Source organism: Fulmarus glacialis, unplaced genomic scaffold (assembly GCF_000690835.1).
Source record: "Fulmarus glacialis isolate BGI_N327 unplaced genomic scaffold, ASM69083v1 scaffold4364, whole genome shotgun sequence".
Classification (NCBI taxonomy): Eukaryota; Metazoa; Chordata; class Aves; order Procellariiformes; family Procellariidae; genus Fulmarus; species Fulmarus glacialis.
The window spans coordinates 88,514-106,169 of record NW_009209817.1 but is presented as its reverse complement, the minus strand read 5'-3'; the positions used below and the strand labels follow the sequence as shown (position 1 = coordinate 106,169).

The 17,656-nt window shown below is 39.3% G+C and overlaps 1 protein-coding gene across 1 annotated transcript in view; it reads right to left on the bottom strand.

Annotated features, from left to right (window-relative positions):
- Positions 1 to 370: 370 nt before the first annotated feature.
- The window catches only part of LOC104076177 (thyroglobulin-like), a gene marked incomplete at its 5' end in the record, with an annotated part of 103,803 nt that continues 86,517 nt past the window's right edge, over positions 371 to 17,656 (bottom strand). The window contains 4 exons of the mRNA XM_009576948.1: positions 371 to 486; positions 5,367 to 5,557; positions 6,328 to 6,468; positions 10,073 to 10,082. Of these exons, the coding sequence (XP_009575243.1) occupies positions 371 to 486; positions 5,367 to 5,557; positions 6,328 to 6,468; positions 10,073 to 10,082 (458 nt within the window). The remainder of the gene's footprint in view (positions 487 to 5,366; positions 5,558 to 6,327; positions 6,469 to 10,072; positions 10,083 to 17,656) is intronic.

Here is a 17,656-nt window from a genome sequence, read left to right as displayed (position 1 = left end):
GGCAAATTTAAGCCTCATCAGCTAAGGGACTTCTCAGAGTTTTAGTGTACATCCTTTTCTGGCTGCTGGTACTACAATGTGTGGGCATTTGGGTGCTTGCAAGAAATAAAGTCCAAGTACTTTTGTTTGGGTTTTGCAGTTTTTATTGATACTTCATTTTTCAAATTACAGTTTTTTTGACTTAAAATAATAGATGTAGGGCTTGTTTTGTGCCATATTCAACAATTTTCTTGAAAACTACTTTCTTGAAAGGTCTACTTTGCTTATTGAGAAAGTTAACTAAAGGAAGCAACTTGTTCATCTGGTGTGACACAGTTGTATGGATGTACAATTGTGTGACAAACCCATCCAATAGCACTGTGGTTTTCTATCATCTGCTGTAAGCCACCTTGTCTCCCAGTGGCTGTCTCTCCCGGGACGTAAGTCCTTCACTGGGAGCTTCACTAGAGCTGCTTTCTGCAGATAGCTCTCCATTACTTGCACTTCCTGAAAAGACAATATAATTAAGATTAAAATAAATGTCATATCTTTGATGCAGCAAGCTAGAAGGTACACAGTTTGTCAATGACACTTAAGAGCCTTTTTATGCAGCTATAAATGTTCAGGAAGCTATTTTTCTCAGTTTGCAGTCCATTTGCAAAATGCTTTAGGGTAATGACAGATCAACTAATGGTAATTAATTATCATGCTTCCAGCATGCTTCAAGAAACTGCGACTGGAATGCATAATGGTTTGCACTCCACCTGTGCAAGACTTGTTCTCTTTTTTGTATTATCTCCTGATACTTACCTACCAGGCAGGAATGTCTTTTGTCTGTCTGGAATACATAAAGCCCCAAGCACCCAGCTCTGATAGATCTCTTCTTCCGTATTCTTTACCTTTTGTGATTTTAGTCTTCCACCCTGTTTCAGATGTGCAGTTGTCTCAACAAGACCAAAAGTGTACTGATGGTGTTTATTTAATGTATCGTACCCAGAGTGCTCTCGTTGCTGCACAGATGTCCCTCATACTAAAGGAATCTGTTTCTAGTGGAGATTTCCAAAAAGAAGGTGTGAATAGAATGGGTAAAAGATGAATGCTAACCACAACATTCCTGATTCGGTCTTGATTCAAGTCTGACTATGAACACTGTTGCTTTATTTGGACTTTTTTGTGGCTACACATGGTGTCTCAGCTAATGGAGAAGGCTTCAGCTTTGCTAGCCGTTGAATCTTCTACAGCTGGGGTCCAGTCTGGCTAAATTGAACATGTAAAGTATGCCTAAATGTCTAAATTTAGGCACATGAGTTAGGCAGACAAGATTTCACTTTGGAGACACTAAAGGTATCTCCTTCTCCCCATTTGCAACACTGCTTACAGAGGCACTTATTTTAGGAGGACTGGTTCTGTTTAGATACCAGTTAGATGAGTAAGAGGTGTAGACTGGATCCAAGTCTACCTATTTGGGATGCAGTGAGAGGCCCCTTATAAAGGGACTCACTGTTATGCAGCACAGTCCACCACACTATGCAAGGGGAATTTAAGCATTCAGACATACTGTCTGAATATGCATAAACATTCTGGAGCTCCTGTTTTTAACTGAATTTCAAGTTGTTAACACATTCCCTGGAAAAAGCCATCCACAGCTTTTTTCCACAATGGCCACTCTTCTTGTTTCTCGTTTTGATGTTTCCCATGGAAACCATCATGATTCAGAATATAAAGCATGTTTTTGAAATGCAACCATGGGAACTCCATTTACTAAATCCAAACCTTTTCAAGCACCATCACTCTCATAACTCCCCAGGTAAACTGCCCCCCCAAATGCCAACTTTACAAACTGGTTTCAAACAAAACTTCAACAGATTTATAGATCATCTGCAATGAAACAGATTCAAACTTTCCTCCATAATTTGTAAAGGCACTGCCAGCAAATACCATGAAGAATCATTGCATTTATGAAATTACTTTTGTTAAATTATCTTCAATTATGACAATACATATTTCAATTATATGTTAGGAATAAATGATACATTCTGTCATTAAATATTGCAGTCTGATCACAAAATGAAACACCTACTTCAACTTGGACAATATATTAGCTAAATGGAAAGAAAATTACAGGTAACAGTTAAGCTGGATATATACATAACAGCTTCTAGATCCAGCAGTGAATAACCTAAAAGACATTTAACTTCAGCTGTACAAGAGATTCTAAATATGAGAGGCTTTCTTCCAGAAACTGCAATTTATGAGTTTAGGAGTAACTCAGTTCTCTGTTGGACTGAGACCTAGCATCTAAGATATTGAGCTTTGAGCCTTTAGTTATCCCTAATTTGACATTTCTAAGTCAAGCCGTTTCACATGGCAGTAAACAACGGATCAAGAACAAATTTTGAAAAGCCAGTGGCAGTTAAATTTTATGATCACTGGTTTGTCCAGTTCTTCTCCATTTTACTGAAATATGTTGGGGTTTTTTTGCTTATATATCACAGATGATATATGAAGCTGGAAAGATATTGATTTGAAGGAAGAGGTGAGATGGACAAAACAGGATTCATTACAGTTGTCTGAGACTGCATCAGAATAGACTCTCTACAGCTTTGCACTTGGACGTGAGAACTGGATTGTTTCATTAGCAATGCCTCTTGCTGCCACACTTGTAAACTCCATCTACTTGGCATGAGGCCACAAACTGCAACCCACAACTGAGACTCAGCAGTCAGAATGAACAGTGTATCATACAATCCAAAAACACTATCATGAAGATTTATAATTATTGAAAGGCAGGAAACTGCTCTTTTTTCCACTAAGTATGTGTTAGATTGGATCTCACAGTAGCTGACTGACAAACAGTTCCCCCTCAGGATGGAGTGCAAGGTACATCATCCAAAAATGGTTTGCAGCATTGCTCTTTCAAATTTAGCATCCAACATCATGCAGGATCCCATATGACAGCCTGGCAGCACTCCAGGAACAAAGTCTGGAGCAGGTTAGGTAACAACAGAGATGCAGTGCTTCAGGTCTGAAGGGATGTACAGCAAGCTACCTCTGGTGCAAGGAGGCACACCAACCAAGCAGCAACATGATGCTTAGGGACTTAAAAAAAAAGGAAGATTTCCATTCTCTTGACTGAACACATTCTATAGTCTCACTTACCCACTCCTGCAAAATGTGATTTTGGGGAGCAATGCAAGTGATGAACTTGTACTGATGGACTGACACTGCTTTGGCATGAATTTTGGCACAACCTCCTCTCAAAAAGAAAATGAAAGTGTTCAGCATCAGTATCTGAAGTTCATACAGTCCTTCTAGCTGAACTGATGAACATTATGAATCTTTTTTCTCAAGGAGGTGGGCTCAGTTTGTTTTCAAGACACCCACAGCAGAAGTCTCTGTCAGTTACCATCCCATGCTGAGGTCTGGACCAGAAATGGGTTTGATGTGATGCCTATTTAAGTAGAAGTCATATCAGAACTTTCAGTATTCTAAGGTGAGATAGGATTAAAGATGACTACTGAAGCAAGGTGACAAGCCAACGTTGCTATGAGATGGAATTTAGTAGAAGTGAACTGTGTAGCTGCATTACCATGGTGCCGAGGCCAAGTAAATACTGGCTTGAAGAGCAGGCAGGATGTACTCACTTCTGCTTGCAGAACAACATGTTGACATGTACTTTTTAAATCTTCTCCTTGACAATCTATACTCCATAAATCTCACACTGTGTGGCTTGTTTTCAAAAACCTGACTCATCTTTGTGAACTCTTTCAGTGTGTTTTTCTTGCTCTCTCTCAATTTTTATGTTTAACATTCAAGTAGTTTGTTTTGGCCACTGACGAGAGCAGGATATTGAGCTAGACAGACCATTGGACTGACCCATACACGAATGTTGTTGTGTTCTTACGCCAGTTTAGATGGTTTTAAACCTTTTCCATCTCAAAACCAATCTGCCCTGGTAGATATTTTCACACCTTTTTTCAGGATTTTCTGTAAATGTTGGGAGTAGCCTCTGTCCGTGGTGCTCGGTCAACAGACGTTCTACCAGAGCTGTGACTTCAACTCAGTCTGGCATTACCCAGCCATAATGCTGCGAGATTAAGTCCCAAAAGATCTAGATGCTATACCCTGGACTGATTAAACATCAGAATCAAGCTTTGCAAATTAGGAATATCTCAACCAGCAGAAAGCCATCAGAGGGATCAAAATATTCTCTCTGAACTTTAAAGACACCAAGAAACTGATACCAAGAAACTGATGAAAAGGCCTACAGCAAAATATTGAGTCCACTTTTGAAGAAAGACCATGAGTAATGTTTTAGGCTAACTCTTGAACAAAAACATTGATGCTTTGTGTTTGTATCAGAACTTGATGGTTCTGAGACATTATAATTTGGTGTTAATCAAACATCAGCCTCAGTCCAATTGAGGTGGTCTGTCAGGCATAGATAGCCTAGGTAGCTCAATGTCTTGGAGAGTACATTTTGTTCACAGAAATGCAACTGCCCTCCAAAGCAGAAAGGGCCTGGACTGTGTTCACTGTGAAGATGAGTCTTTAGGATATAAAAAACACTTGTAAGCTTGCAGGCCTCCAAGAACAATTCAAAACATCTCAGCCTGCCAAAAAGGGATGGTTTTGTCTGCTTTTTTTAAGGCTTTCCAAATTTATTTACAACATACACAGACACGAAGGGGAGTTTATTTACCAGAATAAATTGAGTATTTAGGGCAGAGCAGCAGATCGAAATCTCAGTAGACTTCTTCTTACTGTTCTAAGCAGTAAAAAAATTGAAGGAATCTCACAACTGCATGGAAATTTATGGAGACAAAGGAAAAGTACAAGGGACATAACCATCACAGCTATAAAAAACACCAAAGAAACTATCTAGTGTGAAGTCAAAGCATGCAGGATCCATATTGAGATATATCTAAAGGCCTCAATTGAAACTTTACAGTGAAGTTACTGTGCTCCTCCTAAGTAATATGAATCTCAACATTCTCATGTTAGGTACTTCCAGTACGTAAAAGAGGCCACTTCCAGTTTAGTCAAAGTCTATATTATGACTGCAAATAGAGAGCAAACTATTAGAAGATATCATCTTCATATCTTCATATCTTCATCATATCTTCTATATTCACTGCAGGAAGATTTCTCTTGCTCTAACTCCAGGACAATGAAACTTTATTACACATTATCTTCTCTAAAATAAATTTGTTTAGTGTTGCATCAGGAGAGTCTCAATCATATACCCTGGACAGTGCAAGATGTTTCATCTATGAAAAGTATTTTTCCATACTGACAAAACTATAATATTAACAGGACTAGAGGCAGAAGGAAACATTAAGCAGAGAATTTAGGTTTTATTTAATGACAGAAAAGATTCTGCTCACCTGTGGATGCTTTCAGTCTTCTGATATAATCAGACCAAAAGGAACAGTCTGCTTTTTTTAATCCTTTAAGAGTTGGCAAGGAAACAGTGAACTCCTTGTAGTTATCACCATCATCGTTTGGCAGATACATAGGCCAGGGGGGCATCACCCCTGACATTCTTCTTGAGAAACTATGAGGGTAGTTTGGATTTCTAAGGGAATGGGAGAAACGATCATTAGAAAACAATGACATGAACAGTAAAATGCAGAAGGAGATCGGCTGGGTCAGGGAAATGTGTATCCAGTCTCTCTGACTAGTAGGGTTCAAATTCAGTCCAGACTCGTGAATCATTCACGGTGTCTCACCTGACAGTAACTTGTTAGTCTGGTTCACTTCCTAGGGCACAGGTACACAGAACCTGTACAGACACAGGCTCATGAACACCCTCAACAGGCCTCGGTCCCAAAGCAACCCAAGGTACTCTAAAAAGCACATAAAGTCACAGTTCCCACACTAGCTTTCCAGACATACTCCTCATTCTCGAGCATGGCCACAGCACAGTAAAGCTGAGGGTTGTTCGCAGGGTAGTTGGTAAAGGATGCACTGTGTCTTCATGTGCTTTCCCCTTTCTTCTGGGAATAAGGGAACTCTTAGCCAAGACCCTTCAGAACTGGGGTCCTGGAAGCTCTGGAAACAACACCAAGGCCTTTATAGCCCCCGTATATGTAAGTAGAATTTGCAGCTTCTCCACGGAGATAAAATTCCTATTACTTCTAGCTAAGCATCATACTACAAATCTCTGGTATCTGCTTGACAACTTGGCCATGACTTTCCAACAGTGTTGACCAAAGCCACCTCTGTAGGATTACAAATTGCTAGAGGAAATGGAGGCTGTTTGAGTGAGTGCAGTATATGGACTACATTCCCTCTACTCCTCCCCACCTCCCCAATCATAATAATTCTTAAATGTCACATGCTTACCCAGAGTTTACAAAATTGGAGATATACTGCATAATTTGCAAGGAAAGGCTCTTTTCTTCCAGAGTAAATTGTTCTTCATACTTCGGGTAGAATGGCAGTCCAAATGCATACTGAACATCCAGCAAGAACTCCTGACCTGAACTAAAAAAATATTTATATAAAGGTAATTAAAACCATCATTGATTTACTGGGGGGAGAAAGGGAGCTAATTTAATTCAGAGAATGAAGCAAAGCTTTAAATAATTAATGACCATTAATTAGAGTGTGGTGAGCTGTGGGGCTTTTTCAATTCAGAACATAAAAGAAGAGCAAGCAATATAACAAGGCGAATTTGCCATTAAGTTAATGTAGGGTCTTTAACATTTGTTACAAGAGCAAATTGTGGAAGGCAGCAGGGCATATTTCTCTAAATAAGAGAAAGTGATAGAGGGAGAAAGCCACTTGGCTATTCTTTAAATGCCTCTTAAGTTTTGAACAGATTTTCACTAAAATTAAATTCAGAAAGTGGAAGCAAGTGGTAATATGGAATCTGGCAACCGTGATGGAAGGTTAATTATGGTTTATTTCACAGATCTGGAATAAAATCCTGGCCCTTCTTAACAGTTGGAGTTTTTCCATTGACTTCATTGGGGCCAGCATTCTGCCCTAAATTTTTGGATAAGGAAAGATGTAATAGGAGATGTTTATGAAGATTTCTCTTAGACATAGTTTTAATCTAATTTCTCTGCTGGCTGGGTGGTTTTGGTTCATACAGTCTGTTCTCCCCAAGTTTTATATGGCAGTCAAGTCAAAACAGCTTGAGATAATCACCTAGATCAGATTTAAGAAAGAATAATTGTTGTTTACTTCCATGTAATAATTAACACATATAATAAGGAATATTTCAACAATTCAGAGACAACAATTGCAGGACCTAGTAACAAAGGTTACACAATTCAACATATTCAAGTCCTGCAGAAAAACATTGGGCAACTTCTACTAATAAAATTATAACTAAACTATGCTCAACACATAGCTTTGAACCACAGCTCAGAAGGAGACATTTCTGGTATGGAGTCCAATAGCATTTTCTGTATCCTACATTTAGACAAAGGTCTTATTGACTTGGTTAAATGCTGCATGAAGGCAGACAACATCAGGGGACCTGGGAAAAGGAACAGATGTCTGTGCGGCTAGGACAAACAAATCCCAGATCCACTCAGCAAGATTTCATCTGCAGAGGTTGTTGTCTAAAGGTGACACAACTGAAACTACTTTATCTTTGGACATGAAATGCAGCAGCATTGATATGATCCTGATATTGCCTCTAATGGAACAAGGCTTGTAGTTCAAACCATTTCGGGCAGGTGGACTGAAAGCAAGATGACTCCTCTACATTTTATGAGTGGTGGCACCAAAGCCTCTGTTTTGCAAAACAAACACAAAACCCTCTAAATGAAATACATCTTTGCTTGTATTTTCCTTAGTCTTATCATAATACCTCAGTAATACTTTGCATCTGGAAAGTGAATTATTTACAGATTATTCACCAAAAAAATGTAGAACTGAAACAAGATTAAAGCATATTTTTCTTCCCCAAATGTTTATAGAAGGATTAAGCAAGATCATAGTTTAATAATTTTGCTTTAAAAATAATTTGCTTGGCCCAGTATATTACAGCAATGTTTAGTGTCGGTATTGCAGCAAAGGTACCATATACTTAAAGGAGCTATTTTCTTTTCAATAGAGAGTCAGTTTTGAATAGAATAAAGGACATGAAATTAGTTAAGATGCAGTGAAGGGACAAAGGTACCCATTTAGGAAAGGCATAGCAGAGATGAACTTCGCTCTAAATCTAAAACAAGTGAGCTGGGACCGAGGGTTTCCCCCCAAATGAGACTGTGTTCTCAGCCCTCATGTTTCTAGAGGTGAAATCTGTTAAGGTCACAGCCCAGACTAAAATTCAGCAAACTCTGAACAGAGAACTTATTAGGATTGAAATCATTTGTACAACTGTAATGGGTTTGATACAGAGACATAAGGTGGCACAAAACTCTACAATTTCATGGGCTGCTTTCAATATTTCTGGTTGATGCGACCACGCCCTGGCCAGTGAGTAAGAGGATGAGAAAGAAAACATAAAACTAAGAGGGGAAAGAGGCACAAATATATGTGCACAGAACAGCAGTAAAGACAACTGTGAAACATCTAGATGGCAAATAGATGGAAAATATCAGGGGAACATTTCGGTCTCCTCCTTCAAATTCTGATTGGGGAGGGGGAGTGCAAAATGGCCAGAAACACCCAAACAAGGGTTTTGGAGACTTGTAGGAGCTCTGAGCATACTCAAGGGAGCACCAGGTAGTGATATTGTTTTCTTTGGAAGAAAAGTGAAGTGAGAGAAAGAGAAGAGTGACAGATAAGCATGTCCAGCTTTGCTGTTGTACCCTGTTAGCTCTGCAGGGAGGTTTTTCTTTGCTGAGCTGCTCCAAACTGCACTCCTGAAACCCCAGGGTGCCATATAGGTGACTCAACAGCATCAACTCTAAATGGGGAAGCGCAATGCCCAGCAACTGGTGGACTTCAGAGGACACTTTGATAAAAGGGAGGACTGCAGAGGCAGTGGCAAAAGGGATCTTTAAAGTGTTTTTAAGGAAGACAAACTAATAGCAACTAACTTCCCCTACAGAAGTCTCTTTCCAAGGAACAGATCTGTTATTTTAATAACAACGGTGAATGTAGTTACGTGTTAAGGATGAAATCTTGGCTTTGGTGACTTCACGGGACTAGTACTTCATGCAAAGGTATTGCTTCAGATCTTCTGTGTATACGTTTTCTTTTTAAGATGTCAACATTTTTAGAAACAGATTCACAGCTCTCTTATGTGACAGTATGACAGGCTGGTAAATTGAGCCATGGGGAAACTAGGAGCCAGACCCTACCACTTTGAGCTCCCCTTGGAGAATTATTACTTCACTTCAGAAGGAGGCACTACTGGAGTTCAGTTATCCAGTTTACAGAAAAACAGGTAGTAAAATCAGAACCTTTGTGACATTCATAGCCAACAATTTAATAGCAGACCCTGAAATATCACTTGCTGGGATTTTTCATTGTACAGTGCCAACCCATTGAATTGGGAAGGTATTGGTTCTGAGAAAATTTTCCTTAAGCCTGAGATGGAATTTCCATTTAAATGTTTCCAAGTAAGAAAGAGAGAAAGGGATTTCTTAGCCGTTAGATACTCCACTGCTCTCTCTATAGAACTGTGGCTACTTTCGCATACAAAGAACAGCTTCAATGGGGAAGAGTAAAAGATAAGAACGTCAGAATTTAGAACAAAAATACCCAGGTTATGATTGATTTGGTTCAAATTCTTGTTCCAAATGAAACAGAGCATAGATGTAAATCCAGACTTCAAACTGTTGAACTGAATATCTTAACCACAAGCTTTTGGGACAGTAAAAAAAACCAAACCCCAAACAACAACAAAAAAACCCAACACAGAAATTCTCAAAAATTTTCTTTGCGAAATGGAATTGTCATTAATGGCTATCCATAATCATGACAGTCAGAACAGAAGAATATGATCTGGCAGACCACCATGCTATTCTATATTAGGACTGACTGCACAACTTGGAGCTGGGGCTGCAGAGACCTCACACTGTGATCCATTGTACATTAGGACATATATCTCATTTGGACTTTGTCCTCGTTCTAAATCTGGCTAATTATTTCACACTGGAAACTCATTTTGATGATTAATGACTGACTATAGCCTAACACTTCTCTCTTTTTTTTTTTTCTTTCGTTTAAAAATAGTCCTTACTCTCCTAATGTAACAATTTCAACTAATCTCAAAGCCTTTTGAGTCACAGCTTCTATTCTTAGTTGGCTTAATGTAGTTTTTGGTTCTTTTTTAAAACTCCACGCACAGATAGAAGCCAATGTAAATTAATTCAAAATTCAAATGACATCCTATACAATAGTAAAATACCAAACTTTCAACTGCTATCGAATCATTTAAATTTAAAATAACAAGATAAACATAACTCTAGCTAGAGTTCAGCCAGAGTTACCAGCAAATCACTCAGGATGAAGAAGCAGGTTGAAGAAGAATCAGTTTGTCATTAGTGAACATACCAAAGGGATATTTATTTATCAGTCTGTTTAGTTGTATTGACCAATCATGATAGATATTTTAGTTCTCATAAAGCACAGATAACTATTAACAGAGTACTTTCCTACTATATATGGTCTAGAACAAGAAACTAATGTGTGGCCATGAGTTTACTTTTCTTTTGGTGCTTTAAAATTTTTTACTGATAACTAGGCAAGAGAACCACACAAATGGAAATTTAAACCTACTGAAGAACCTGACACCACATCTTAAATAGTATGTGGGAGGAATTTAATTTATATTTTCACTCCAAAATTCATTCTATCTTCATTCACACAAACAGTTTTAGCCAATTTTCTTCATACTTCTTTTTATATAATTTTATATACTCAACCTACTGTCCATTGTATGATACAAACACCCCCTTTTTCACAAGGGATTCTGTTTTGGCATTCTGTTTTTTTGGTTGTTTTTTTTTAATGAATGATAAGTTTGGAACAAATATAGTCAGGCAGCCATATTTCTCAAGCCCCAGCCTGAAAAACCCTGACCCTCAAATGATCTTCAGTCTCCCCCGGTTTTGACTAGAGATGTTGGCCAAAGTTCCCATTACCCTATGTGATATGAAGCCAGGCTACACAGCCCAGTAAGCTAGGCCTAGCAAAAACCTAAGCAGGTAGCATCAGAGGTTTAAGTTCCCAGTCCCAACACGTTGGGGACAGTAGCATCACTAGTCATAGATGGTCTGCAGGGCAACTCCTTTCTTCTTCAATGCCTGCACAAACCTTTCAGTTCAGCTAGAGCATTGCAACTCAGCCTCTTCAGGAGGTGAAATAGAGAGATCTGTTCGTTTTGTTTGAGCTACAATGATTGTCTGTGAAATTTAGAAGAAATAGTGTACTCAAACTCATGTTGGTCACTAAACTTAGCAGATATTGGTGATCTGTGACAGATTTGTGAGATAAGAAAACCATTAATCCTTTAAATGTAGAGTTTTATGAGCATAACTGTTCATTCTAACAATTCTGTGAAAAGGTTTGTGTTAGAGATGGGATCATGGTTTTGAGTTCCTAGCCTCATATTCAAGACCCTGTTCAATATCCCGTTGGCAAGGGTAGGCTTATCACTAGGAAAACAAAACAAAACGCCTATGCACTGTCACTTGGCTTTGGTGAGAATATGTCATTTACATGCTGATTGGATTCAACAGCATAGGTGCAACCCAGACTCATAGAGTTGCTGATAAAGCTCCCACTGATTTGAGTCGAGATAGGATTTCATAACAACCATGTCCCTGGAGAAGAGGGTATGATTTATATATAAAATGCCATTGCCTGCATGATCTTGTGGCCCCGTTCTGTGTTTATTTTCAATAAATGAATTTAAAATTAATTTTTGCAAGAAGTATTGGAAATACTAAACGTGGTTGTTTGCACACATCTACATGCTCTTCATATCAATACCAGCAGATTTGCAGAGTGGGATCAAATACCCTAAGCTGTTAACAGGCACCATCTCATCAATGTCATGGGAGAGGAGCAGCCTACCAATTCTGCTCTTTGCCTTGACTGAAATGTTCATTTTCATGATAAGCAAATACAATTTAAAAAAAAATTATATATAAACACACATCTTAGAAAAGGAAACGGTACGTGATTGCGGGGAGAAAAAAAAATAATCAAAGGATAGCTGGATATTTATAGAAATTTAATAAGCCAATGTAGGGCCTGGTGTGACCTCTGCAGTTCTAGGGATGCATTTGGCTCATTGTGTCTCCTCACATTACAAACTCCTGCCAAATAAATGGGGGAAAGGATGAGCAAAACAGATAAACATTTTTCTTTCTTTCTTCTTTTCAGGAAAATCAGGACATATGGAAAAAGCTTAACTCCTAACAGGATTAAACTGCCAAGTTTATCCACCTTTGTACCAAAAAAGCCCTATACATGTGACTTGCAGAAGTATCCTGGAGTTTGCTGTGTCTTTTCCACTTGGATTACTCCTGATACACGCAATGTTCTACTTTGTGTTATAGCTGTGCCAATTGAAGAAAATAAAACTGAAGTAGCAGATAATAAATTCAAGAACCTGAAAGCTCACATTAATGGGAAAAAAAAAAAAAAAATCATAGATCTTCATGCAGGAAGAAAGCACTTTTATCATCTTGTCAGAACTCCTAAATAACACAGATTACAAAATTTTGTCAGGGAATTACTGTATTAAAAACCTAGTAATAGGCATATTGACACTTGAGGGCATCTTTGGGGCAAGAAGTTCATGCATTTGTTCAGTATGCCTACTCCTGAGCTGAATGAATGGATGAATTCCCTTAAAAAGGTGATGTGCCCACCCAAAGACCCCAGAGCACCAAGGAAGGTCTCTCTAGACATATGGACTTTGTGCTTATCTTCTAGATTACATTTCGTGGGAACAGTCTGTCCCAGTGCAGCACATGCAGTTCCAAAAATTCCTTTGTTCTTTTTTGAGTCTTTTAGCTGAATTTTGGTTAACTTAAAGATGATTTCTGTTTTTTCTGAGCTTGGTCCTTTGCCTTTGCATATTTATGGCTGATTTCCAAGATCTGAAAAATCTAGTAAATGATAAAGGCCCCTAAACCATTCCGTGGGAAGAAAAAACAAATTGTCTAGATCTCAAGCCTTTAGCAACACAGAAACTGCCTAAAGACTTGAGAATGGCATGATGTGGTTGAATCAGAGAGCGTTTTCATAGCTGCAGCTGGCATAACGCAATAGATAAGGCCAGAGGGATGAAAGGCAATTCCAACAAGAACAAAACAATTTTTAGGAGTTGAGAGGGAGTAGAGCTTTATATAGAAAAATTACAAGCTGTTGTTGCAGCAAGCGTATGCAGCTACCTAAGGCGATTGTGGTGCCTGCCCAGCTATGGAGGCAAAGCGCATCTTATGGTTCCTGTCACCACCTCTCCAGTGCCTTACCTGCCCTATGTGTTTAGATGAGTTTCTTTGAAGCCTAGAGACATAACTTTCTGTCTGCCTCCACAGCACCCAGTTCATGCTGTGGCCCCCAACCTATGGGGTGTTTGTACTCATGGACTAACAGCTACAGTCAGGAGGAGAGCCTCAAGTGCACAACAAGTGGTGGACAGATTAAAGGACAGGGATATGATTATTACGAAACAAAAAGAGTAGAAAACTCTCCTTTAATTAAAGGGATGTTAAGAACAGACAGAATTAGCACAGCACATATAATAAATAGAAAACGAAAATGCTTCACATAGCTGAATGGGTTTATACACAAACATTTTTTTTTTTTGTATCAGTCAGGAGTTCTCGCCTCCAGTTACAGGAATCATAAAAAATGTCACCGAAATCCAGCCAACTATGTGAGCGTTGGCACAGAGCAGTCTTTTAACAGCTCACACCAACATACACAAGAGTGCATAGTCAGGAGGTAAAGACAACCCCAACTAAAATGACTTAAAACTGACAGCAGCTCATTAATCTTGAATGCACAACAGTTAACAAAAGCTTTTGTGACAATTATTATGGTGATTTTAATAAGATAGAGCCTTATTAAGGTTTAGACCCCTTCAATGACAATAATGATGATTTGCCATCCTGCTGCAGCTGATGATCTGGCCTCCTCAGTGAGCAGAGCATTGATTTTTCTCCACCCTCTTTAAGACAGCACATTTGGCACCACAGTGTGACTTGGAAACTATACTGGTGTGGCAAGCAGTGCTACTTCATATAATATTAAAAAATTACCCAGAAATCTCTCTAAGGGTTAACGAGGCAAGTCTTTGTACAGTTAATAATATTATCCTTGTCAAAATATACTTCTCCTATCACATATTTCTTTACTGTAACTAAAGCTATACTCCAGCCCTCCCCACTAATCCTAGGCAATGCTGAGCAGTCACATTCCTCCTGCATTGTTTAGAATAAATGTTTACTCCAAGGCCTAAATGTTCTCAAAAAGAGAGTGAGAAAATGGCATCTGAGTTATGTATATGTTTTTACCACAGATCATTAATGCGGGAGCTGGCTATTAATCCCGCTCACTCCTTATTCAAATAGGAACTGAAGACTAAAGCAGACACGGTGTTACGCCAACCTGGGGAGAAAGCTACCACGTGGAAGGAGATATTTTTGCTCTCTGCAAGATCCATTCATCTATATGAAAATTGTCGGTTCATGGTTTTATGTGATTTTCCACATATGTCATAGACATCAGTTTAGCGTAGCCTTTTTAATCCTACCCCTATATCTATGCATGCTTGAATGTGTGTATGGGTGTACATTTTAGAAACATCCAGTTGTGAGACAAACTTTTGTTAATTGACTTGTAGTGGTAAAAATTCCTCCCTGCTTAATAACTTTCTGACTGCTTTGCATCTTTGCAGTTGGGTCTGTCTTTACTGGCTGACTTCTCCCTCCCTCTTGTTTATCTTGCTGTGAGTTATTAAGGATTTGCTCCATGTGAAATGAGAGGAAATACCAGTACTTTTTCATCTCTGCTTTTTAACTCTCTGTTCTGTTACACATTTTGGGAGACAACATAAAGTAGGAGAGAGGTGGCAGAGCAGAAATTGGAGAATGTGTTGCTATACTGTACCTTATCTTAATTAGCGAATGGCCATTTCCCCAGCCAGAATATTTTGTCTGACACTAAGTAGTCTTCCATTGTGGTAGTTATCTGAACACAACTTTATTTTAATGTACTCTTTCCAATACCCCTATGAGGTAGCTATTAGTAGTTATTATAGATAATATATAATTATATTATCATCACCATCATCATGATATAGATAACAAATACAAAGAGGGAAAGGTCCGTATCCTGTGTAAACTGAGATCTTAGGAAGAATTTAGACACCAAAGACCAAAAAATCATTTTTTTATCTCTTATGTTACCCTATGGACATAATACTGTAGAAGTTTCCATTTTTACAAGCGAAGGTCTGTATCTCAGTAAACACAGATGTGATTCAATATCAAACGGGCTGAGAAATCATTCTTCTGTCAAATGCCTATGAGCGATCGGGAATATCTAATGAGATGTTCCTCCAGCTAGAACGCACTGAGGGGGATCTGATCCAGGATGTGTACTCACAGAATATCATGTACATGCCTATTATGTGCAAAACATACTGTTGGTTATTGCATTCATTAAGAAATGGCTGTAACAGGGTTCTTCTATTCAGGAATTTAATAGCTAGAGTGTTTGCAGGGTCCCAGATTCAATTCTAACTTCTGCTGAGCAAGTTCAAACCCACACAGCCTACCTTCCAGCCTAAGCTGTAGGTTACTTGGCAAGAGTATCTGACTCTGCTTTTCCTCCTACTAAGAAAAGTCACAATTTTCAAAGACGAACTTGAGAACTGGCAGGACTCATTACTCCAGTGGTTAGGGAAGTCCCTTGGGAGTTGGTGACATGGTTGCCAGATCTTTCCCCAAGATTAGTTTATATATTCTACTTGAAGGCTGTTCCATGTACATCATTGGTTTTAATCCGGTAGGGCAAATTGCCAATAATATTCCCAAACACTGTGTTTTGTTGGTTTCAGGTTACTGATGGTTTTTCACAGTTTTTAGCAGTGAAGGCCACTCTCCCATGAGAAGCTCCTACCCTCAACAGCATCGCTTCATTGGCATGCAGTGAGACTGCTGGACAGCCTGCAATGCACGTATACTATATGGAGAGGGGAATGCTGTAGGGAGGGTGAGGGAGAGAGGTCACATGGCAAAACTGGCATGGAGAATAAGGAAGGATTCATATAGGAATGAATGACAATAGTGTTTAAACAAAAAACTCGCAGTATATCCAGCAAAGGACCTAGTATGGGGTCCCTTGGGAAAAAGAGATATCATTTCATAGTCACGTTGTGGTGTCAAATTAGATCCTTCAGTACATAGACAACTCGAATTCTGCAATTTCTGTTTAAGTGCTTGCCTTTGCGGTCTAAACAACATTTATTTTAATGGTACTTAAGCATAAATAAAGACTAAAAGAGTAAGAATGTAAAAGCAGCATACCAATTTGGGCCCATTTCACCTTCCAATGGCTTAGCCTAAGGCATCTGAGCCTCTGCCTCACGTTCCCACAAGTTTCAGACAGCATACTGGCTTTGTTTGTTCTTTTAAAGAGGGTTATGAAAAAGAGAAATAATACGTTTTGCACTAAAATTTAAAGTAATAAGCTTAGAAGACCACTGACAACATAAATATTATTAAAAAGTGTAAATGCTATGTAAACTATTACTGCACTGAAGAGTGTGAGGAGAGCTAAATAACACGAGCACAAGAGACATCTTAAATAGGGCTAGATAGAAGAGGAAATTCTCATCAATTCAAAATCACTGCCTCAAAGCCAGTGACTCTAAGTTGTACAAGTACTATTTCATTTACTTTCAAATAAGATCTTATCGTAGATGACTGGGTCACTATCATTCTCCAAAGCAAGAGAAAACTTGCTAGCTAATTTGAGAACACATCCTTTCTTTCTGTGTGGCTGGATTTTTGGCATACCGTGGCTCGGCCCTATTTGGAGCCTTGTAAAAGTCACTTATCTGAGCCTATCGGTAGCCAAACGGAGCACTGTGAACATTCCCACTGGAGCTGCCAGCGAAATAACAGCTCCCCGAGGATTAACTTCTTCTCGGCTAAAAAGAAAGCGAGCCTGTGTTGCTGCAGCATAATGGCCTTCATCTGTAACCTAGATCTTGGCTGGTTTCTTTCACATGCTTTTTCACTACGCTATCAGGAAAGGAAAAAAACCCACGTAGTTCACAGGGAACTTCACAGCATCGGATGGTGCCAGTAGGAACCCCCTGTCCCTCCCCTGAACCCTTTCGGAGAAAGTCTGAGAAAAGGAAAGGGTCTCAGAAATCTTCCTTGGAGAGAGGTACGGGGCAGTACAGGGAGCAGGGGCAAGCGCTGCTCCCTCACAAGGAAAGAGCTGGAAGATAAGCACCCCTGTGTGCTTTGCGTGGATCTAGGGGACAGGAGGGGCTACCGTCACTGCAGATCATTCAGAGAGCAAGGGACCAGGCGCTACCGCGGTGTGTCACATAGCAGCCCAAAGCGCTGACCACTGCCTGTAAACCTCAGTGTCTCATCCTGACTTCTGGGAGGGGCTGGGTCTAAAATAAAACCAGGGAAGTTCACCTTGATAGCCTCTGACTACCAGCTTGTTCTATGCCCAAGGGAACAAGGCATTTGCATCTCCCACAGGCATTTAGACCTTTCTG